This window comes from Pogonomyrmex barbatus, unplaced genomic scaffold, assembly GCF_055798465.1.
Source record: "Pogonomyrmex barbatus isolate J1 unplaced genomic scaffold, ASM5579846v1 scaffold10, whole genome shotgun sequence".
In the NCBI taxonomy this organism is placed as follows: domain Eukaryota; kingdom Metazoa; phylum Arthropoda; class Insecta; order Hymenoptera; family Formicidae; genus Pogonomyrmex; species Pogonomyrmex barbatus.
Window position 1 is genome coordinate 4,252,419 of NW_028297099.1, and position 26,034 is coordinate 4,278,452.

The 26,034-nt window shown below is 40.9% G+C and overlaps 1 protein-coding gene across 1 annotated transcript in view; it reads left to right on the forward strand.

Annotated features, from left to right (window-relative positions):
* Ten-a (Teneurin-a transmembrane protein) overlaps positions 1–24,983 on the forward strand; it is a 426,087-nt gene extending 401,104 nt beyond the window's left edge. The window contains exons 14-28 of the mRNA XM_089070549.1: positions 429–456; positions 1,002–1,132; positions 1,311–1,457; positions 1,781–1,988; positions 5,831–5,857; positions 10,388–10,507; positions 12,821–13,005; positions 13,457–13,608; positions 13,947–14,605; positions 14,701–14,936; positions 15,121–16,226; positions 16,409–16,631; positions 16,771–18,761; positions 18,918–19,101; positions 19,176–24,983. Of these exons, the coding sequence (XP_088926675.1) occupies positions 429–456; positions 1,002–1,132; positions 1,311–1,457; positions 1,781–1,988; positions 5,831–5,857; positions 10,388–10,507; positions 12,821–13,005; positions 13,457–13,608; positions 13,947–14,605; positions 14,701–14,936; positions 15,121–16,226; positions 16,409–16,631; positions 16,771–18,761; positions 18,918–19,101; positions 19,176–20,137 (6,359 nt within the window). The 3' untranslated portion in view covers positions 20,138–24,983. The remainder of the gene's footprint in view (positions 1–428; positions 457–1,001; positions 1,133–1,310; positions 1,458–1,780; positions 1,989–5,830; positions 5,858–10,387; positions 10,508–12,820; positions 13,006–13,456; positions 13,609–13,946; positions 14,606–14,700; positions 14,937–15,120; positions 16,227–16,408; positions 16,632–16,770; positions 18,762–18,917; positions 19,102–19,175) is intronic.
* The last annotated feature ends 1,051 nt before the right edge of the window (positions 24,984–26,034 follow it).

Here is a 26,034-nt window from a genome sequence, read left to right on the forward strand (position 1 = left end):
GTTGGCGTAACCGGCACTGGCCAAGCCGCTCTCCGGGATTGAATAAGGAAAGTGACGCGTGTCTCAACGCCCGGGAGTCGTTTTTCTCGGATTAAAGGAATTCCACGCGACCTCGATTCGTTTCTCTCCCATATGACGCCCGTACCTCGCGCGAGATCATTGTTTAATGCGGGAGATTTGCGGAATTGTGCGGACGTGGCGGCCATTTACGCGCTCTCTGTGCTTCATAGACGTGTGACGTGCGAGCTTTTTGCAACTTTTACGACTGGAATAGATTACCGAGTAATGCCACGTCGAAGAGTGAGAAACGTCGTAAAGTTTTCAACGACGAATGCACGAGGGAGGCACGTCGCGGAGCATTTAATAGTAATCCGCCCGAGAGGAAAGGAGAAAGAGGTTTGTCGGGACATTGAAATATTGTGGGATAGATGTGGGCGAAGAATGGCCTAAAAATGAGTAAATTGCTCGCCGGGATCGCGGGCACAAAAGTTGAGGCTAAAAAGGTGAAAAATTGCGAGAAAAAGGCTCTGTCTTACGAGGCGCCAACTTATCACAACTCGAAGGACCGTCCTCGTCCCTCCTACTTTCCTTTGTCAGAATCAAGGACGCGGGAGAGGATCTCCTTTCTCATATTCTAAAGCTGACGCCTCTCGTCTACCACCCACCGCTTTCCCCTGCTCCATCCCCGAGAGTTGGCGTAAAAGAGGCTCTAAGTGCAAAAAGTTCCTCACTACGGCAGAACAACTTCGGAACTCAGTTCAAACTCGCATTTTTTATTGCAGCTGGTATAAACGGCGAGAAATTATTTTACGTTCGGCTCTACCTTCGTTTAACATAACGAATCCTGTTAGAAACATTTGCGTATTGATATCACGAGGTACGATGGCCGCACGATTAATGTAACAAAATCAAAACGTTTTTCCATGTGAATACCCATTGCTCTTATTTAATAATTTCGCGTTAGAAGATTTTGTAAGATACAAAGTGTATTTTTTTTATAGGTGCCATGACGATTGGACCGGAACGAAGTGTGATCAAAAGCCATGCGATTCGCGTTGTGCCGAGCATGGTCAGTGCAAAAACGGAACCTGCGTGTGCAGTCAAGGATGGAACGGAAGACACTGCACATTACGTACGTAAAATGGGAGATTATGTTCTAATAATAAATGCGGTGCTTTAACTTTGCCGGAGTATATATTTTATCATCGATAATAAGTTTCCCGATACGAAATGGCGCAATATCATTTTTCAATAATTCAATTAGTCGACTGCAATTATTGGATATGGTGTCTGTTTTCTCTTTTAAATAGCTGGATGCGAAAATGGATGCAGTCGCCACGGACTGTGCACTCTGCAGGACGGCGAATACAGTTGCGATTGTTCCACCGGATGGGCCGGTAGAGATTGCAGCATACGACTCGAATTGGAATGTAATGATTACGTTGACAATGACGAAGGTAAGTCATCAACTAACCCACCGTTAAATCAACGCTGATTAATGACATGCTATTGTTCATCTGTATCTAATGGATATTATTCTTGCGAGGTCAGGAAGGAAATTTACTGAGATAGTATTACTGTGGCAGGAAAACATGAACATATTCAAGATAACATTAAAATATAACACCAGCATGCAAATTACAATTTCGATTGTTTCAAATCTTTTATTAAAACTTATAAAAGTACAGAAGTGCCCGAAAAATAAGACATCGTTTAAGACATAGAATTCATTGAGAAGGAGACGTACTCGAATATGTATCTAATAGATCACGTTTCTCAGATGGCATGATGGACTGCTCTGACAGCGAGTGCTGCTCGCACGAAGCTTGTTCAGAACATATCATGTGCCTTGCTAGTAATAATCCTGTGGACGTTCTCCTTCGAAAACAACCACCCAGCGTCACAGCGTCCTTTTACCAACGGGTGAAATTCCTCGTCGAGGAGAACAGCGTACAGAGCTACGCCCACATGGACGAGTACACGGAAAGGTAAGATCGATCATTTCCACTCGGATGGATTAAAATTCGAATTAGAATTCACTTAGTCTCTTACTTTCATAAGATAAGCGAGAGTAACGTATACGAGCGACCGATAACTTGCCATTTGTTTATAAAATTACTGTAACGTACGAGGTGTCTCTTTTTTTCTATTTTTCTCTTTTGCATTAATGCTTTAAAGAGGAATATAAACGCGGGCAACGACTCGGTCGATCGTAAACGTTACACATATGACATTTAATGAAGATAAAATAGCATAGCTGCGTGTCATAGTTTGGCCTTTTTACGACTTTCATGCGACCGCGCATTACTTTTCTCGTTTTTATCGTTAGCCAGAAACATGCGTATCATCGTGTTTAGTTGAGCACTTTTGTTCCTTTTGATACGACACGCCGTGAATTTGTCTTCGACGTGTGCAGTGAACGTCCTAAAAAGCGTTATTAATGTCAAAATTGCAGTTTACAGGACTGATGAATTTAATGTGCAAAAATACAATATATCGTGTCACGCTGCACGCGGTTATCGAGTTATGAATATTATTATGTAACTTGCGCGTTTCAATCTGTGGTAACAGTTTACGATGGGGTATATGTTTTCTCATATTTATTTATTATATCTTTTTCTCATATATGTATATATGTATGTATGATATGGTATGCGTATATATACATATATTATATATTTTATATATACACATATATATGTACATGAAAAAGATATATATATATATAAAATCTTTGCATATGCGTGCACAATGGACGCGCACCAATAATTTCACAAACGAGGCAAAATTAAATGAAATATGTTTTCAGCTTTGAATAAATATAACTTGTTTTTAATTTGTTGTGAAGCGTAACATAAATTATGTTTTACGAAATACACGTTTAATAAATACATATACAATATAAACCATGCAAAATAGTAAATCTGATATTATAGAAAAATCTGCATTTTCCCGTTTTCATCTATATAAATTGATAATAAACAAAGTCGGGAAAGTAGTGGCTTAAAATAGTTTATAAATTCAGAAATCGTCATAGTCATATCGATATTGTTATTTTATACAATACAATAGAATTGCAATACAATAAAAATTATTTGTTGATTAAACATGTCACAACATGTCGAAACTATTGGTTCGCGAACGGATGTTATATGTCGCAATTATTATTTACATTGAGATACTACGATTAATTATTTATTAAATTGATGTTTTCCCCATCGTGAGCGACCATTGAACGCTACAAAAATTTGATCGAATCGTCATGAATCCACATCCGTGACAGCTGAAATATCAGGAGAGCCCCCGGTGGGTGACACCCTGCAAACCTCTAACCATCCTTTCCTAGTGTTTCACCCCTTTCCCCCCTCCGAATGCCAATTATATCGAAGATCATTTTACAATCATTGTCAATCAAAGGTTTTCCATTAAATATTAATATTGCCTCTCTTAATGTTGAAATTTTAAATATATATCTACAACTAAAATTATTAAGATCAGACTATATTAATTAAATAAGTACATTTGTGTTTAATGAGATTTATGTTTAGCTTTATGCGCTGAAAGAAAAACTATTACTTATTATTAAACTAAAGGACTCATCATTAAAGATAGAAAATTTGCATAAGATGATACAGTTCAGTATATATATTTGATCTAATAATTGTAAAGAATATAGAATTACATTTCATATAAAGTTAGTTAAAATAATATTACTTGCAGTAAAATATGAAAAAAATTCTAAAAAAAAACAAGTTGAATGTAATTTATGAAAAGATTTATTTTTATATACCTGTTTTATATACATGTTATATACATTTTATATACATTTTTATATACATGAATTCTTTAAAGCTGAAGTTTTTTCTGTCTTCTTCCTTTGTTCGACACTGAAAAAGTGATTATCGATTATGTATGCGGCTTAGGTGGAAGAAGCCGCGAAGGCACTTCGGGGGTATCGTGTATTTTGTCTAGTGTTTATCCTCTGTGTGTAGCCCTTTACCACTACCAGATTACCAATCACCCTACAGCCGAAGACCGAAAAAAGGCTCCGTTCTGCCTACGGACTGATTGACGAAAGTCTGCATAACAAGAATATGTTAGAGACTTGCTTTTGTATTATCTTATTAGTTAATTTATTTCTCACGCGTTAATGTACTCTAGGCACTGTTCGTTATCGTCATAAAGTATAACAGTACTCGGCCTGCGCGCAATATAGCTAACATATATAAGGAAGGACAGAGATACAATTTTCAAAATTGCTTTCCGACACCAATAATCTGGCCATTTCGTTAAGCGATTACGAGAAAGGAGTTCATAGATAAAGTGTACGAATGGTTGAGTCAGACGGGCAGATCAAAATTTCCATAACGAGAATTTGTAATTATCTGTGAAAGTCTGTGTAAAGAGCTATCGATGTCAAAGAGCACAAGCGCCATGACTCGCCCACTCGTAAAAGTATTTCTAGATATGGTAGACACAAGTTTGAAATTTCTCGTACCGTCTTCTTCTTTTTGCATCACGAAACTTTGTACGGTGCGTATAATAAGGTCCATGTTGTCGTCAAAGATTGTTCCAAAAATCAAATATTTAAAGCATTGTTTTTGTCCATTGTCCATTCATCTCGTAATGCTGGAATATCGATTATTATTCCGAGTATACTTGCAGCCAACACTTGCACTTATTTTAAAATTTCAACAATAACTATGTTTATTATTAATTATCTCTCAACTTAATTAAAAACTTAGTAACATTAAGAAATCTATTAAAAACATAGTAGCACCATTTCAGTTTTATTGATATATTACAACATCCATTAGTTTAAATAACTATTAAAGTATTCATCATTCTTATCACTCGTTTGTAAGTTCCACGAATATCTTGACGTTACTTTTTACTATCAAAATATTCGCATCTCCTTCGAGAGGCTATTTGAGTTACGATTTTTAGAGCACGCTCGCTCCAAACGAGAAAGATGGTCGCGGATACAAGCGCTCTGCCGTGAATCAGGTATTCAGACTAGCATTGAAGTTGCTCGGACAGCGTAATCAATATTCGAGGATCGTCCCTCAGCCCGGGCCCTAGATCGACGTCGATGGAATCTCTCCTTTCGTTGTCGGTCCAGGCAATCCTTTCGACCCTGGTTAGACTGAACTGATAAGAGTTTCCCTTGGACGTTCCGTCAGGGTGCCCATGCCAAGGGTGGTGTCATGGAATATCACCACCGTGTATTAACATACGACCGGTTATTCGACCGTTCATGTTTCCGAGCCCTATATATATATATATATTTATATATATATATATATATATATATATATATATATATACATTATTATATTACATATGTGTATGCGTTGCGTAGTTTCCAACTTGTGTCTGTCACATTGTATACCACTCTATGTTGAATGAGTCCGAGAGTGACTGCGTTCATGTTGCGTGACTGGAAGGATCGCGTGTGTGATGGGTACGCTTGATTAGTGTGTGTCTACGTCTATTGTTTCTGTAATGGCGTGCGGAACATTGCGAGGAGCACTCGCGGGGTCTCCGTGCCGGTCCAGCCGATGCCGGGACGGAGCCGGAGACGGAAAGGCCGGGCGCCGTTCGGTCCCGGATCACGCCCGAAGATCAGCGGATAATTTTTAAACGCGCGCGGTCGGAGACGCACGCGATCGCGCTCGCAAAAGTAGAAAAAAATTGCCCTTCGGGGGCAATTGCTCGAGAAACGATTGCTCGCGCAATGCTGCGCACGCGCCTCCGTTTTTTGCCCGCAAACGCGGGTTCTGTGACCGTGGTAACGCCCTTTCTTCTCGTTGGTTTTTCCCACACGTAGTACGTTCTGGAGTTCCTTTACACCGCGGTAAGTTGCAGCTCAAGCTCTCGCTAATCGTTCATTATCCAAAAGAAAAAAAAAAAGAAAGAACAAAGTATCATCTATTGCTCGTTTCGCTCGTACATTCATCTTACATGTCTTTCGTATGACCCATTAATATGTAACACTTATGTATTTATATATCGAACCTTTAGCCTGCCTATTATCATTACTTTCCTACGTCTCGTTTTTTTCTGTCTCTCTCTCTCTCTCTCTCTCTCTCTCTCTCTCTCTCTCTCTCTCTCTCTCTCTCTCTCTCTCTCTTCCTTGTCTCTTGACGCCATCCATATAACAGCCTGTTATCATTTCTCATCATACGAATATTTGCGTTTCGCCAATGTTTGATCACACTGTGCTTATTTGTCTCTCATCTCTTTCATCTGATACCACTACCCCCTATTTTACTTCGTCCGCTCTCTTTCTCTTTATCTTTTTCTCTCTCTCTTTCTTTCTCTCTCTCTCTCTCTCTCTCTCTCTCTCTCTCAGCCTCTATCTACCTATCTGACCTATCTGTCTTTATTCACTTTCGCGTCCCATGGCCACGCTCGCGTTGATACGTACAGAAGATGAGTCGTCGACGGTTTTTGCAGCAGTTTATCCCGCTCGAGGTAGCGCCGCGCGCGCGCACGTCTCTTGTCGGGTTTCCGTTCATATTTTTATAAAAATAGTCGAATGCATGTTCGCAAATAAAAACGCCATGGACTTCGAAAAAACATACGAACGAGAAACAATCCTCCTGGTATTGATATCGAATTTACAACAAATATTCGGTAACCTACTTTTTTAAAATCCTCTTTGTAGAACACTCTCTCTCGTTTTGTGTAAAATCCACGTCGGAAATAGATCCAGGGCGTAATTTAATCATAGAAAAAGGAAAAAAAAAAAGAAACGAAATGTTCTAAAAATAATATCACTATCTGATTCTGAAGACTCTGTATGTCGTTTTCTTTTTGTTACGGCATACAGAGTCCCATTAACTATCGGGTCATCCTCTATCTCACTTATGAATATAATATGTTTGTACGCATCATCCGAGCGTCTGTCCATGGGCAAAAGCTCTTCCACGTATTACATTAAAGTCAATCGTACGAATTGTCTCTGTGTTATCTGTGATATGTCGTCAGATTGTTGTCTCCCCTTTCTGTTATGTCTTGTCTTATTGTCCCTTAGATGCGTTAGCCATATGACTGATATACATAATAGTATGTTTACGAGTCGTGTACCTTACCAACCTGGTCTTGTGTTGTTTGTGTTTGCCAGGCTTGCACTTTATGTATCATCCTGTCGAACTTGTCTTATAGTGAACGTCCTAGCATTTTACACGAACGCTGACCTTATTGCGCGCCTCTTGCGTGAACGACTCTGTTGCGTTCTTTTTATTATATCGTTCCTTTTTCTATCATATATTATATATTATATATATATATATACGATACGAACACGAAATGATAACTCAACAAGTGTACATATTCGCTTTCTGTTTTATCGACGAATCGGCAAGTATTCCTAATCGGCACCGTACAGTTTGATGATGAAGGACCCCAAAGGACCGTCTCTCCTTGTCCCTTGTCTACGTCTATTATCACCTGTCTAAAATGTGCCAATGACCCGATACCAACGCCCTGTGTCTGTCTTTATCCGATATCCGAGGAAATTGAAACCCACCGAGATGATCATGCCCAGACCCGGCCAATCCCGAGTTCAATCTCGTCCATCTACCCTCCCCCCCGAGATTCCCGCTCTACTATTAACGATGCTTCTTTCTGGCGCGGAGTACTTACTGAAAAAACGACAAACATTTGCTAATTCCGCTAAGATCATTTCGACTGAAAATTCGCGGTCTCTCGTGCGTTTTGATATTTCTCCGAGATTGGTCCTCGATGTCCTCGTTCGCGTGAGAACGACGGAAAAGAGGCGGAGAGAGTAAAAGAAAAGATAGATAAATCGAGAGAAGGACTCACGGAAGAATAGAGAAAGAGAATGAAATCGCCGATGACCATTTTTACTTGTAAAATTTGGCGACAAAGAAAGTAAAAAAAAAAAAAGTAGAAAAAAAGAATAACGCAAAAGAATAAGTTAGATTAATCACTTCTAACGGCGTTAGGTACGCGTTGCGCGTGTACATTCTCTTCTTTCGTTATTTGCATATATAGGTTGACTAAGATTGCCTTTAGAGATTTCGGTGCATTCGAGCATCATCCGTTTTTCTTTTTCTGTTTATCATTCACTATGGGTTTGGACGTACAGTAGTGACGACTGTGCCTGCCACCTTGCTATGCTCGCACTTGGAGGATCAGCGCCCGCCTCCCCGGCACAGCTTGATCTCCAAGCCACCCGAAATGAAGGCACGATCAGTAATCGAAACCGGCAGTATTCTCCGACAATTATTTCATAATTCGTTTTCCTGCATTCATAGAAATATCTGCGTTTATTCGTGATGGAAACGTAACAATTAGCAAAAATATACATGTGCCATTAAGAGAAACAGTAGCAATTTTTAGTTTGAAAATATAAATATTTTTTATACAAAATTTAACTACTTCGTGCTTTCAAAAATAGAAGCTATTAATCCAGTCAATTTTTAAAATGAAACTATACTCTTATAGAGTATATGTTTGAACGTTATTATATTTTACAAAGAATTTTCTGCGTAATTTTTTAATCACAAGTAATCATCAAATAATTAGACAAGAAAATTGCTACTAATTCAGACAAAAATATCAACGTTGCTTTAATGGTCTCTAAAAAGTTAATAAAAGCGTCGCTATCGTATCCGATATATTTTTTATATAAGAACTGACCTCGTCGGAATTATCCCGGTTTCGATCCCTGAACACGATGCACTCATAAAATCTACAAACTCGATAATCGCGACGATTGGAAATGGTCGGTGGTCTTAAGTTGGACGATGCGATCATCGACATCACGCGCAGCGTTGGGGACACGCGTGATCCTCCAAGAACGAATATGCCCCCATACGCAATCCCTTAGAGACTGATAAATATATATATTTATATATATCTACATACCGAATGCATATAAACGGGTATATAGTTTGTTACACGGCGCGGGGGACCGTAGCTCATGTTGCACGTGCCGCGTTACATTCGTTACCCGGCCGGCCCAACGACGGTGTAACAAGCTACATACGTACATGCGACGTATCGCATATATCTCTTATATACATTATATATATATATATTATCTACGTACCTGTATACATCGACCTCATTATATTCAGCACTACACGAATCGCTTAAAATATTCAGCTTCAAACATTTCAACTTTCTCGCCGAGAGTCCAATCCCCTCCCCCCTTCCCCCCCCCCCCCCGGCCTTTACATCCGTTTTCTCTTGCTCTCCCGTTCCGTTCGTGAAAAGTTCATATAATACGTCTATTATTATATTACATATTACATATCTCACGCCTACTACGTATCTATATAACATGACTGCATGCCTTTTACTCTCTCACGAGATAATTTCTCCCTTACGAATCTCCCCTCTTTCCCCACCTTACGTCCATCCGCTTCGGGACGAAGTATTATTATGTCTTTTTTTTTCCATCTTTTTTTTTCACCTATTTTCTGGTCTCTGAAAATCCTGAAAGTCAGTGCCGAGAAGAATGTTCCCGCCTCGCTGCCATCGCCATCACCGCGAATGCTGATTTTCGCGAGCACAATGCATCGTCGACGCACACTGCGCGTGTTCCGCTGCCCCCGCCATCCAACCCCACGACCCGTTCCGCCACCCCTCGCCTACGCGGCATTGTTCTATTTGTAAAATCAATTTGTATCGCTCCTCGATTCAGCCAGAGGCATTAGCTTCCCTTGTACGTGGCAATGCGGCCGTCGAATGTCGGCCGAATGGAGTTGCGGATTGTATTGGCAGCGAAGTGAGAATATTGGATCGCATTGAACCGTTGACCGCGGAAGCTGATTTAACAGGCGAAATCGATTGCTCGCGTCCGCGCTCGCGTAAAGACATCGGTCGTGCACCGGCCGGGAGTAGTACGGTCGCATTACCCGTTAATTAGGCGGGCACTAAGTGGGTATTAACGGGTGCCGCCGTTGTCCGTGGTGAGATCGCAGAAAATTGAATCGTGACATAATTCGAACGTACGGCTTCTGAATCTTATGAAAGTGTAAAGTGTTAATGAGTAGAAAAATAATTAAATTTGAAATTGCCGAAGCGTTTATTTCAAGACCGAAAGCTTTAACGTTGATTATAAATCCATGATAATATCCGAGGGGAATTGAATACTCTGGTACATTATTCTCCTATATATCCGTTAAGATACGAACAATGTTTCAACGGAACGTTATCAAAATCCGCGATTTTTCTTTACAAAATTGTATGAGCTTCGATTTAACGCGCGCACCCGATTGAAATTGCATTCCGATCGTAGATAGATGTGAATTGTGAAAATGTTTCGTTTTAAATCAGCATTGCGCGGATTAATGGGTCGACGAAACGATCCCGCTTCGGTGGACCCCGATATATCTGTAATTTGTAACAGTCGAGTTGCGGTGATGCGAGGCCAAGTTGTTACCGAACAAGGACTCGGAATAGTAGGCATCAGAGTGTCCGTGGACAGGGACTCGCGCTTTGGATTCACCTTAACCAGAGCAGATGGATGGTAAGGATCAATAATCCATTTACGCTATGTTTTATATACCATTACCTACTTTACTCTACATGCAACTTCAAATGGCAATTGTCGTGCATTAGTGTTGCCGTTCTTTCAAATTAAAATGAGGAAGTTATATTAATAGTAAGAATCAAATGACAATTTATTATGACGTTTAAAGATTTCAGAAGCGAAATTATTTTGCGAATCTCTATTTGATCATAGAGATAAAGTTTTAAACGGTACATCTAAATAAATAATTTTTAAGATCCTGTTGCATTAAAAAATAATAAAGGTCGATTATCATAGTGCGCACTCTAGTATCAAGCACGAAAAAAGAATTCATCATTTTTTCTTAATCTAAAAGGTCAGGCGAAACGCCCGAGTTGGAATAATTTTATGAATGCGGATAAACGATATAAATGATTTTAAGCGTGCATTCTGGTTTGTCCCTAATAGATATGGTAATGAATAGTAATTCGTATTAATAATTCACCATTACACACGTAGAGGCAATTGTGCTGTTCGCGTTTTAAGCCGATGTAGTTATTACTGTGGCATAATATTATTTTGAAAGAGGGATTTGCACGATTATGACGGACATCCATAACGTAAATGACGGATATCACGGGCTTAATTCAGATTATTATATATGCATTACCATTACGCCCTGAGAACATTTAAGAGCGTAATCTCAAATCCGTATCTGCTGATTGCTAATTATCCTTGAGTGTCGTGCGTGAAATAAGTGGGTCATATTATCGGGGATAATATATTACCGACGATAGAAAGGGATTCGTGGAAAGAGTTACGCCCGTTGTTACATCTGTTTACAGTTATAACGGCAACCAACACGCGCGCGCCGTCATCATGCCGTCATCATCGCTGTATTAGCATTTGTACATGCGACATGTAGGGCCGGAGCTGGATGTCCTGCGCGATAGTATCAAGGCTGCATTGTAATGAAAGAGGGAGGGGGGGGGGGGTGGTAGGTGGTTGCGGGAACGACTACATCGGGCGAGGGTATACAGCAATCCTGGCGAGAATAATTCTGAAACAGGAAAGCGGAGGAGTTGGGATACTAGACCGCATCAAAGCCCGAGCTAATGATGTCGAAAGCTTACTAATTACTCCGTGCAAACCTACCACGCTCGGTCCGTGGCCCTCGATGCATCGCGGGTCGAAATGCGTTCGCATATCGACCGAATCTACTCGTTACGAAACTTTGTTTCGGGCATTCTCTCCCGATTTAATTCATATTAATCCAACGACCGGAACACCGCGCCTACTCGTAATTAATGCTCATAAATGCGAAATAACAAGCGCGTACGTATTATTCTATTCATTGATGCACCTTCAATTATAATATCGTTACAGCGCAACTTAGATGAATTTTTCGGCATGAACAATTTGACCGTGCGTTAATATAAAATCTGATATCACATTTTGTAAATTTTTAATTAATTTTTAATACACGAAATTTCATAAAAAAGTAAATTATGTAAATTATTTTAATATAAAAGATAATCAATCTCGTAGGATATATTTTGTCTTATCTCAGAAAATTTATTTTTATGATCGCGTGTATCTATTATATAAAGATTATTTTATAAATAGTTCAATGGGAACATTAAATTTAACTACATTAATAATACAATAAGTATAGTGCTACTATAAATCCTGTTAAAAATGTGCTCTGCAGTTTTTGTTTGCTCCGACTTTCAGAGAAGTCAGTAATTTTATATGAGAAAGGATATTACTTCATTAAATCCCACAGCGCACTTTTGAACCAGGATACAAACTTAAATAACGAACGGGCTGAAAGGAAAGAATTACAAAGCACGTATAAATAAAAATTTACTTTGTTCATTGTTCAATAAATAGAACTATCATAATAACCCTTTAAAAAATTTTTTTAAGTATACATTGCTAATAACTTCAAAAGCTGCTATTATTCCTTTAACAATTATTATTTATATTATATCCCAAATTTCATATATTTAATAATTTTATTAATTTTCCTTTTAATTCACTTTTGATGATGAAAAATGAAAATGATATATTTCTTTTTTGTTGCGACTGAAATAAATTTTTCTATATTCAAAAAATTCTTTAAAATTATGCTAGTTAATGATACGTCGCGCTTAGAAAATTAATCAAGCAGGACGAAGAAGCTTTCAAGATACACTATTCCAACTCTAAGGCCCCGTCGGACATTCATTCTCGGATAAAACGGGCGCGCTATCTTGATCGACCTACGTCGGATCCTTACGTAATACCGGCGGCAATGGAGTTCGAAATGCATTTACGTACTTTGATCAGGTTCGACGTCCTGGTCAATGGCGGAGGCGCCGTGACGCTTCAATTCCAGCGTAGCCCCTTCAAACCTCTCACGAGGACCGTCTTCGTACCCTGGAATCAGATCGTGGTCCTGCCACCCGTTGTGATGATCCTCAGCAAGGAAGGCGAATCGTACAAATCCAATCAACCGCCGAGCCCGGCAGTCGGTAAGCATCGAGCCTCTGATATGTATTACGGTATTTTTTTTTCTTTTTTCTTTTTTTTTTTGTTTTTAGTCGGTCGACCCGGTACACATATATCTCATCGTGTTACGTGTCGGATCGCGTTACCCATTAACATCACAAACGTTTCGATAAACGCGCGTACGTGCTCGATCACCTGAAACCAACCCCGGCGCGCAGGGAAAAGAAGAGATAACAAAAGAAGCAAATGGCTCAAACATTTTTTTATTTGCAAGAGTTTTGTTAAAGGGGTCTATGTAATTTATTATTGCTTTTCGCGACTAAGCCGGATCGAATCGCGCGTCTGTTATCCGCGTTATCTTTTACAAAGCGCTCATTTTCAGAATTGTTCAACGTGTGTGCCGTCTTTGTTCCGTCCTTGAGTGTTATGAATATTTTTAAGTTTCTTATCATTTATGGAATACAATATAAATAGGCTTCCCAGGGATCTCGATGGGACTCTTTAGTGAGCATGGTCCGTGCTTGGAGCACGATCACGAGACGTTACGGCCAATTATCGTTAGCACATGGATGCCGGAAAAAGTTGGCGGATTGCCTGGAAAGAGCTTGGTCTTTGCTGAAAGTCAAGTAAGTTTCGCAAACGATTTCATTATAACACATTCATTGTAGCAATCAAAATGAGGTCATGATTTTCCGCTAATAATTAGAACGATCAAATTTTTGATGTAGTTATCTTAGGAATAGATCAACGCGTCTGAATGGAAAGTGCAAAGCCAGATTTTAAAATAATATTAAAATAAAAGTTAAATAACAAAAAAGTTTTGTACGACAAACAACATATTTTAACATGTTACGCGAAAGTCAAAGGGAAACATCAGAGGACACTGCACAAATGTAACAATATTTACGACGGAGATTACAGTGTTGCGCGACCGCATTAACGCAACGTTAAACATCGCTTGCAGATCGTGCAGGAAAGCATTGCTATTCCGGGCTCCAATCTCCACTTGATGTATCAAAGCAGTCAGGCTGCAGGCTATCTCTCTACCGTGAGAATGCAACTGACCGGACCGTTCATTCCGAAATCGCTGACGCACGTACACGTGCACGTCGAGATCGAGGGCTCGCTTCACACGAAAACGTACGAGGCCGACCCAAATTTGACGCACACGTTTGCTTGGAACAAGAGAAACGTTTATAAGCAAAAGGTGTACGGCGTGGCGCAGGCGAGGATCTCGATCGGCTATCAGCATTCCACTTGTCCGTCCGTGATATGGGAGACGCAGACGGCCACTTTGCAAGGATTCGATGTCGATATCTCCGATATCGGCGGCTGGGGACTCGACATCCATCACCATTACAACTTCCACGAAGGGATCCTGCAGAAAGGCGACGGCTCTACTCTACATTTCAAACAGTATCCGCGCACTGTGAAGGTGGTAATGGGTACCGGCCTCCAAAGGAGTTTGGTGTGTCAAAATTGCGATGGTCTCGCTAAGGATGCTAGACTCTTGACGCCAGTGGCACTCGCTAGTGGACCCGACGGCAGCATATACGTCGGAGACTTCAACCTTGTACGCAGAATCACGCCTGAAGGGAAGGTTTACACTGTATTGATTTTGAGGTAAATTTTGTGTTTTTTTTTTTTACAGGATTTACGAATCAAAAGTTCAGTGAGAATTCAAATTTAATCCTGAACACTTATTTTGTCTTTTGCAGTGCAACTCAAGTGGCATATCAATACTATCTGTGCATCTCGCCGGCTGACGGACACTTGTACATCAGCGATCCAGAGAAACATCAGATATTGAAGGCGCTTTCGCTAGAACAAGTCCATGACCCTAGTATTAATATCGAATCCGTTGTTGGAAGTGGCGAGAGATGTATCCCAGGTGATGAAGGTCATTGCGGCGACGAAGGTCCAGCCATCAATGCCAAATTGGCCCATCCAAAAGGTAAAGAACGTAAACGAATTAAAATATATTTGTCACTTTTTCAAGAGATATTTATATTACAATAACATCGAGTGATTCAAAATATAATTTTAGAAAATTAGGTAAATAATATAAGATTTGCAAATTGAAAAATTACTTGCAAATTAATTTAAAAAATGTATTTTTTTGTTGCAATTATTTATAGGTATCGCAATTGCGGCTGATAAAACGATGTACATCGCTGACGGAACGAACATTCGTGCTGTTGATCCTCGAGGTATCATACATACACTCGTAGGACATCACGGTCATCATAATCATTGGTCACCTGCTCCTTGCATTGGAGCCATTCCCGCGCATCAGGCTCAATTACAATGGCCCACCGGATTAACTTTGAGCCCATTGGACGGATCCCTGCACTTTATTGACGACAGGCTAGTCCTAAAACTTACCAGCGACCTGAAAGTGCGCGTAGTTGCTGGCACGCCTCTTCATTGTACCAGCAATGCAAATAACAACAATAATGACAATAGCGAACTTCCGAAACTGAACTCGTCGATAACGACGAATCCGAAAAAACCGGACGAAGTACTTGGGTCGGTGTTGGCTGTCGGTTTCAGTCCAACCGGCGAGCTATATATAGCGGATCGTGATTCTCATCGCGTGAACTCTATCAGGATTGTCGATTCCTCCGGAAAGATGTCACATTTCGCGGGCCAGCAGCAGGAAAGATTGCGTGGCCAATGCGAGTGCAACAACACTACACCTAGCACCAAAGACATGGACACGTGCACCTGCATGGACGATACTAGCAGCACTGAAACGCTCTTGTCATCGAATGCCAAGTTTACCGCGATATCCGCTTTGGCAGTTTCGCCAGATGGTGTTCTGCATGTGGCCGATCAAGGCAGTCTTCACATTTTGGCTCTTCAGCCGTATCTTCCGAATCATGACGAGAACGGAGAGTTCCGCATTCCATTCCCGCCTTCGAACGAGGTCTACGTGTTCAATCGCTACGGTCAACACATTTCCACGAAGGATTTGACGTCCGGGAAAACTCGCTATTCCTTCTTGTACAGCAAGAACACAAGTTTTGGCAAGTTGTCTACGGTGACGGACAGTGCAGGCAATAAAATTCAGTTTCTACGAGATTATAGCAGTGTCGTTAGCTCTATCGAGAATACTCAAGATCATAAATCCGAGCTGAAGATCTCCGCAGTTGGGTTCTTAGAGAAATTGTCCGAACGCGGCAGGGCGGAGATTGCTCTGGGTTATGACGGCTCGACCGGTTTACTTACGAGTCGATCAGGAGTATGTAATACTTAATCTTTAATACTCTTTTTTATTAATGAATAATTTTTTTTCCCATTGAAAATAAACATTTTAATTTTGTGTAATAAAAAAAATTCTATAGGCTTTTTTATGAATAAATTAATTAATTTATGAATAAATATTTCTTATTAATAATATATAATGTTTTATTAAAATTTTAGGGGGATGAAACATATATATACAATTATGATAGTTTGGGACGTGTCACCGATGTAATACTGCCAACAGGCGAGAAATTAAAATTATCTTCGGACTTATCTGACGACGAAGGTTTATTGGTTAAAGTGTCTGCCCCGTTGCAAGCTTTATCGAAGGGCGATAAACAGCGAATCGTAGAGTATGAGATGAAAAATGAAAAATCGAAGATGTTGACAGTCACTGACGGTATGTATTTTATTTAGCTAATTAATTTTTGTTTTATGTATTTTATTTGATACACAAATATATTTTAATTTCCTTACAAATATTATTAAAAGCAAAAAAATTATATTTCTCTAATATTTTAATAATTTCTTGTTTACAGGCACTAAGCTGATGAAAGCAATCGCATTTACGAACAGCAGTCTAGAAGTTCTTTTACCTGGTGGCGGTAGAGTGCTAAGTGCGGCCATGACTAAACATCCGTTACTGAAGCCGTCTTTACCAGTAGAAGCGGAGATGTTACCCATGTGGAGCTATCAATTAATGTCATTGGGTGAATTGACGAATACCATGACAACAACGTACAACTTGGTCGGAGACGTTAGCCAACCTCAGCAAACACTCAACAGAGAGATCTGGGTAAACGACACGCGAGTAATAAGCGTCGAATTCGAACAAGCATCCAGCCGCGAAACTTTTTACGACAAAATGGGAACTCCTCTGTTGACGGTGACCTTTGACCCAGCCGGCCTACCGTTAATTTGGCAACCGTATGAGCAGGGTCACAATCTTAGCATCATCTATGACCGATTCAACAGGATCAACAGCTGGAAATGGGGTGCCTCCGACGAATCATACGATTATGATCGACATGGTCAATTAGCAGAAATCACCAACAGCAAAGATGGTACAAAGCGATATACTTATAATGACTTTAATATGCTGTCGAAGATTACGCTTGCCAGTAATAGACAGTTCTCTTTGCAATACGACGACGACGGTGGGCTACGACATATCATTCTACCATCGGAAACCAAACATTCCTTCTCTTGTCAGGCGTCTCTCGGTTTCCTCAGGGTGACATATACTCCACCTGGCAGCATCAGAGCCTATCTACAACACTATAGTCACGATGGGAACCTGCTACAAACTGTGTTCCCAGGGGACGGAGCTCGTATTGTCTACAGATATCACACTTCAGGTCAATTGGCGGAGGTCGTTCACGGTGATGGCAAAAGTGAAATCAGATACACTGAGAGCGGATTACCCTCCGAAGTGATACACACCGAGAGAGACGTAGAGTACAAGTGGGATTATCAATACAGCGCGGGACTTTTAGTGGAGGAGCGCATAGATTTTGGTGCTAAGACCGGCCTGAGCAATGCCAAATTCACGTTTGAATACGATTCGAACTTCCGACTGATCGCAGTACAGGGTAGAATAGGCGGCCAGACGTTGCCACCACACACCATGGCTTATAGTCCAAGGTCGGGCACATTAGAGCAAATCGGCCAGTTTAAAGTAACACGACCGCAATCGAATGAGACGACTGTATTCGACGGCACCGCGTTATTCTCGCGCACAACAGATGACCGGTTCCTAGAGACTCAAGTCACGGTGACGATCCATCGAATGGAGGTATTCAGGATGGAATTCACACATGATTCACGCGGTCGAATCAATCAGACGAGAACGTACACGCGCAACGTCGCCGTTAATACATACACTAATGTAAAAAATTACACATGGGACTGTGACGGTCAGTTGACCGGTGTCGAGGCACAGGAACCATGGGGTTTCAAATACGACGCCAACGGTAACATGCTGTCACTCACATATCGAGGTAATACGATCCCGATGGAGTACAATGCCATGGATCGAATAGTCAAGTTCGGCGAAGGTCTGTATAAGTATGACAACCGAGGTCTGGTGGTGCAAAACGCGAGAGAAGAGAGATTCAATTACAATGCCAAAGGACTTCTCGTACGCGCCATCAAACGCGGCCGCTTCGACGTGCGATACTATTACGATCATCTGGATCGCCTGGCCACGAGAAAAGACAATTACGGCAATGTCACGCAGTTCTTCTACAACAATCAGAAACGACCGCACGAAGTGAGCCAGATATACAGTCCGCGCGATGGTAAACTGATGTCATTAGTCTACGACGACAGGGGACATCTCATTTACGCACAAGTATACCGACACAAATATTACATTGCTACTGATCAGTGCGGTACACCCATTATGATCTTCAATCAGTATGGTGAAGGCATCAGGGAAATTATGCGATCGCCTTACGGCCACATCGTTTACGATTCAAATCCATATCTTTATTTACCGGTTGATTTCTGTGGAGGACTTTTGGATCAGGTAAATGAAAATTTCACTTAATAATTAATAATATAAAAAAAAAAGAAAAAAAATGACAAAGATAATAAAATTGATATTTAGAATGCAATATTTGTAACTTTCTTCATTTTCTTCTGTTGCATTTCACGCATTTATAACATGTATATTGGTATACAGGTCACTTCCCTAGTTCATATGCCAAACGGTAAGATTTACGATCCGCTGATAGGCCAATGGATGTCGCCGCTTTGGGAGAACGTTTTAGATCGCGTAGACAAGCCGACGCACCTACATCTTTATAGATTTAACGGAAACGATCCGATTGATGTTAGACATACGGACAGACCAAGTCAACCAACCGGTAAGTATCACAATCATCGATTAATTAATCTATATCAACGTAGATTCTATATTTGACATATCTTCATTTTTCAGATCACATATCATGGCTGTCGCATCTCGGATATGATCTGAAGAGCTTAGCGCCGCAGTTGTTCCCGGATGAACTGCCGGAAAGCCTTATTCCGCGGGCACTTGGTCCGGGAACCTCTATATTTGGTAAGAAGAAGAGAACGCGCAATCTGGGCGTCCAGTCTGGTTTCCTCGCTCATATCGCTCAGAGGCACTCGGGAGATGCGATGAGCCTGTCCGCACCTCCGCGATCAGCCCTGAAGAAAGATACCAGCGAGTTGATACCCAGCCGGCTGGGTGCAGCGTCCGATCCGCCATTCGGCAAAGGTATCCTTGTGTCGAGAACTGCCGACGGCCAGGCGGTAGTGTCCAGCGTGCCCAGTGCTAATGCTATTTATGGTGACGTGTTCACATCTGTGTTCAATCGCTCGTACTTCCTGCCGTTCACATTCGTCGTGCATAGCGCGCAGCAGGACGCCTTCTACTTCGTCAAAGAGGAAACCTGGCGCGCCAGCGAGGATCGCGGTCAGCTGAAACGTTTAGGAGGTCAAGTGAACACGACGTTCCACGAGAACGAAAACGGCAGTGGTAGTAGCTCGCTAATTGATGTAAAAATACACGGCGCCAGCTATGTTGTAAACCTGCGCTATGGCACCACAGCGGAAAAAGAGAAGCAGAGACTACTGCATCACGCGAAGACGACCGCTATTAGGAAGGCATGGCATCGGGAACGCGAGGCTCTCAAAGCGAACACACCTACGTCCGTCGAATGGATGGTCGCCGAGCAGGATGAAATAATAAAAATTGGCTTCTCGTCCAACTATGACGGCGAGTACATACACGACGCGCAACAGTACCCTGAGCTCGCGGAAGATCCCTATAACATCAAATTCGTGAAAAAGGCTGTCGACCAGTCAAATAAGAAGCGACGCAGGAGGAGAGGCGCGCCGTCCTGTAAGCTCTGGTGGTTAGACAAAATGTGCTAGAGTGATTTGAGAGTCAGTCGTATCGTCCCCTCGCGCGGGGACATTGTCCAGTATCGAAGCCGCAGAAATTTTCGAGTGAAACACCGGAAATAGAAACAGAGAGAGAGAGAGAGAGAGAGAGAGAGAGAGAGAGAGGGAGAAGAAGAGAAAGAGAAACGGATATGTGAAAGTCGATGAGGGATAAAAAAATTGGGCTGTAGCACGCTGTAGCGCAGCGTCCATATATATGCACGTGCATATATATAAATGTACTGAACACTATCAAAAAGTTTTATACCAAAGTCTATTTGTGTATTTCAAAGATGCCAAAAACACTATAACGTTATATTATATATAATATATTATAAATATATATACCGCGAGGTATAGGGTATGTAGGGTGTAAGAGTGTTAAAAACACGCGGAGGAACGCGGGTTTCACCGATTATTCGCTCCACCGACCAACTGCGCGACCGATTCGCGATTGGCAGATCCGCGAAAGCCTTATAGCAACGGCGGGAGAAGAGAAGATAAGAATCGGAAGAGTGTATGTTTTCCGAATTCCGAACCGTGAGCTTGGAAAGAAAGACGGAACATTGTGAGATCCTTTCTAGAGTACGGCACGGATGTAGCTCGAGCTCGCAAGCATGGCATTGCCAGCTTGCAAGTTTATATTCAATATTCCAGGATCTGGAGTTTTCTGAGTACGAGGCTAGGCGAGGCAAGCTCGTGAAGCTTGCGCTCGAGGCCTAAAGTAAATGGTGGATCGTGATACCAATTCGCGCGTACGAATCGTGCATGTTCAACGATACACCGCATTGACACAAGATAACTATAATTATATCGCGAGGCATGAAGGAAAGGAAGAGAGAAGGAGAAAGAATCGAAGAACAGGCCATTCATAGTTGAGAGCGACGAGAGAGTGAGAGAAACTAGTCAATATATAGCTTTACATTGACATAGCAGCCTTCTGCGGCGATAGGATAAATGCAAAGAGAGTACGAATCAGAAGAGACGACCTTGATCACATCGACGAGGATGTCGACGAATCACGAATCACGAGTGCGAGTTTTGCTCTTTCGAAGATATTTCAAATGTCGTACTTAGAAAAGGACGGCAAGTGTGATACAAGTACGGCATTCGGTGACGAATACAATGCGGGAATGAATATAGAACGCGCGGTATGTGTTTCAACCATGAATGGCCTTGGCGAAGCGGAAGAGAAACCGAAGAAGAGACGATCCTCTTGGTATCTTCAATGAGGAGTAGCGATCGTGCGGACTCGATCGTACGGTCTCGAGCTTGAATTCCGTTTGCGGCTTTAGGCAATTAAGGACGAGACGAATTTGTATTATAAAGTGGTGCTTTTCTTGTATGGCGAGAGAATGAAGGGATGAAAGAAATAGAATGAGAGGATCAGCGATGATCGCGCGCGAACATACATGAAGTCGTAAGATACCAATAGCGAGACTAAACGTATTTTTAACATGTGGATGTGTCCTATCTGTAGCGTAAGCATTTTCCCGATCGTCGCCGATCGGTGATCTATATCGCATCGTCGTGTGCACAAACGTGCGGAAAGATAGTCGCTCGGGATCGACGGTGGATGTTCCTCCGTGACTCGGAGATCGCGGGGGAGAAAGCGCCGGGCGTGCAAGCCGATGTCTGCGTATAAATCGGAAACGAGGGAAATACGAAGGAGGAATAAACTCATTATCGGTAAAAATACAATATATGTATACAATATCGCATATTTGTGCTTGCTGGATATGAACGTAACGGACGTTAACTATGTTTCCTCACCGAGAGTATTAAGTATGTGTATCCAAAATTATTGCCCGCCAAGTAACGATCGTTTCGCCTGTGTATATGTGTATGTGTGTGCGCGCCCGTGTGTATCTATAAGTGTGAGTGTTGTGTGTGTGTGTGTGTGTGTGTGTGTGTGTGTGTGTGTGTGTGTGTATGGATGCGTGTGTGCGCCGATCGTTTGCGCACAAAACTCACATACGTGCATCGAACCATCTTTAGCATCGGAAATCCCTGCCATTATCGCCTATCAATCCTTCGCTATTTTCTTATTTTCCTTCATCCTCCTCCCACATAAAGATTTCAGATCTATCGAGTTATCGCGCGTATTGTTTGTTGGCGTCTTCACAAACGTTCGTACTCGCCATTGATATTTTGCAATACGGTTTTAGAGTCGGTGCCGTTTATGGATAGTTAGTGGCACAACGGAACATTGCCGGCTGAATAGATAAAGAATAAAAATGTTATCTATATGCTGAATGTATAAAAAGATATATATATATATATATATATATATATATAGAGAAAGAGAGAAAAAGAGAGTAAGAAAGAGAAAGAAAGAGTGAAAGAGAGAGAGAGAGAGAGAGAGTTATAGTAAAGCTTCATAACATATTTTTAACTCGAGCGAGTGTTTAGACCTACACTATCTGACAACGCAAAATCGTAAAAGATTTCTAAATAATAAATAATATCTAAAGGATGTCTGAAAGAATTTTTCGGCCATTTTACGGTTTCTTTTACGGTGTTGTGTTGCCTGGACAATTTTAAACCGCGGTCCAAGAGCTCCTACCGGAGGCACGCGCGCTCGCACGTGCCGACGAGGCCGCAAAGGCGATCCTTTTTGTACATTTCACGTCCTCGTTCGCACGCGCGAAACGACACGCAAGACGGGACTCGCTAAGTCGTGCCGTGAATATCTATCTTTGCGCGTGTTCATCGTCGCGTTCTTTCGACGGCCGCGCGAATGAGCTCGATCGTCGAGCCGCATTCCTCCCTCGCTTATCTAAGCGTATAACTGGAGAACCAATAGTTCAACACTATTTTATTTTATTTCAACTTTATCTCTAAGAAACGCGTTTATGTCCTAAAAATCTATATATACACATAAAGCAAAAAAATTTTCAAATTACTAAATCTCGAATAATTTATTCTGAATGTTAAATTCGATTTATTAGAAGCACGTTTTCGACTAGCGTTCAAATTTAATAACAATTCTAATGATCCTCGGCTACATTGAATAATTGTATATCCAATGATCGTAATAATATACGGCTGCAATAATGACGCAGCTATTATCTCTCGTTTTAGCAGCGATAGTAATTTCGCGTGAATAATATTCCAAAGTGATTCCCATTAATTTCCCGAGGGCTTCTGCTTTTTCTAGACAAGCGAAATAGGAGTGCTTCGACATTCGTGCACATCTAAACACTCATCGTCTCTTCTTGGCCAGCCAACCCCTCACACCTGCTCCCTTCATTGCCCTCCTTACACTGCCCCTTACACTGCCCTCACACTATTGATCTTTAACCGTATTATTCGCCGTTGGATCCGGTAACGGTGTATTCAAGAGGAATCGACTATTTTTTAAGTATCACGTGTCAAATTAATAAGCGGGCTAGATAGCCGCGAGATAACGTGTCGGGCAGGGTCCCCAAATTCGACTCGAGGCCCGACCTCGTCTCACGATTATTAATATTAGGAAAAAGAATTCACTCTCTAACTTCCGTGAAGTTTCATCTCTCGTTTTTGCGAACTCGTTCCAGACTCGTACATCCCTCGCCACCGTTCCGCGGGGGACCGTGACAACTCCACGTACTTCTCTAAATAAATGAAAATGAAATGAAGTAGGACGCGCGAAGAAATAATGATTATGTGAAATAAATAAATAAATAAATATATATGAATATATTGAGAAGATATATATACACACACGCGAGAGGAGCTAGAGTGGCCAATTATAACAGTAATCATCGATTGCGGCACGATTGGTTCTCGAGCGTGATATCACGTTGAAAAAAATAGGAGGGAAAAAATTCGGAATTCCGGAAACGCGTGACGGAAGCTGAGAATGTGAAAGCGATATGGAGAGCGAGAATGAGATAAAAGGGAAAAAAAAGAAGGAGAGCGTGAAAATGAGAGATATTGAAGATTAAGCGAGCGCGAAGGGCAAACAGAAGTCAGCCACGCTAAAGCTACTACGACCACTACCCTAGATAGATTACGCTACTTTGCCGCTGATCTAATTGTTTACTGTCACGTGTTGCTGTAAACCTAAACCTAACGATACGATATTATATATATTTTATTTATATAACCTAATCAACTGTATTTATTGTAAATAGTCATGATGTTTGCTATGATATAATATATCTGTAATTGGATGGGAACCTGCCTGAAACTGCGCCCAAAAAGCCCTGTCCTACCCCCGCAGCTAGATCCATATACATCCCGTACACAAGTACAGGACATATATAACGCATTCACACGTACACAGCATCACGCATATACCATACACACAAATGCGGCGTCGCTGCCGCAGCCGTTTAGCGATAATTTAGAAGAGAGGATAAATGGAGAGAAAAAGACAGGTGCACATCGCGCGCGTTGAATTATCACTACGTCAATATTTCGTATCGCATCGACGGGCGATCAATTTCATGTAAGACGCTCTATTTTACCGTAGGGAAAGGAAGGAAAAAGGAAGAACTTATCCCACCCGCCATCCGATCAAGCCTCCCCTCCCCCTTTTCCCACCGCGTTCGAACCCTTCCGTAAACGAAAGCGTTACGATGGTCACGAGCAATTTTTATAAATGTATTTTTTCGCCTCCCCTTTCTCCTCCGCGTGTTGAAAACACACATCTCGATTCGATGATCATCGTAGAAGCGCCGGAAATGAGTAATTTACGAATTTTCCACTTGAACCACTGCCACGCGGCAGACGGCGATCCAACCAGCATGTCCAATAAACTTACAATATTACTATCTTAAGTACAATATATTAAGTGTTTTCAGAAAATATATGATCTATATATGATAATAAAAAACGGGAAAACGTTTCATCGATCTTGTCATTCACTTCTAAATCATGTTTCACCCTCGACGTCTTCACAAACAGATCGCTTCATTCCTCATCGAACGATTCATCTTTAAGCTTTTTCACGAAACAAACACGAAAAGTATGCTGGTTAACTAAAACACGAACAAGTTTTGTTTTTTTATTATTCTTATATCAAATATACACGAAGATAAATAATGAGTTTTACTGCAAGTAAAGATGCGATAAACATGGAGATAGCGTAAACGTAAACAATTTTAATAATATGATCCCTTTTAAAGCATCCAAATTTGAGATATATCTTCTGTCATAAGCAGACATTGGAAATTGTTCAAATAAATCAGGAACTCTGCGCGAACTTTACGTTAATTCGCTATTTATTTTCAAATTAACTCTGCAGCGATTGTATCTATTACACATATAAATTTAACACCGTTATTGAATAATATTCAATATATAAATATATTTGTTTAATAAACAATAAGTAAATTACTAATATATATTAAAATAAATTAATATATTTTGTAATTATTATTGTAATTATTGTGCAAATATGATTACTTCATTAACTTGTTTAATTTCTACCGCTTATTACGTTGTTTGGAAATTTTCTATTAATGAAGTAGTTTATTGCAGGATGCAGTTTACCGGAAATTATGACGGATGAAAATTATGATGTGCCGTCAGAATTTCCAAGAAATAGGAAAAAAAGAAAATTTCTGAAAGAGAGTAAGAGGAGTTCCGGATATTATTAGGCTCGACCGGATGTGCGCTGCGCGTGAACGCAACTCACTCATTTCCCGACATAAAAAGGAAAGTACGAGCTCTAAGTTCTGCTATTTGGCAGAAAATACATTAAGATATGACTGGCATAACTCTTCCATGACTAAGAGCAGATGTAGATCTCAAATAAAAACTATTTTAGCATATATTTCCTCGTTATTTAGTTACTAGTTATTTTTTATAGGAGTATCAATTTAATATCATATTATGGCCATAATATATTTGTAATATATGTATTTTCCTTTTATTAGATAAAAATCTCATCTTATAAA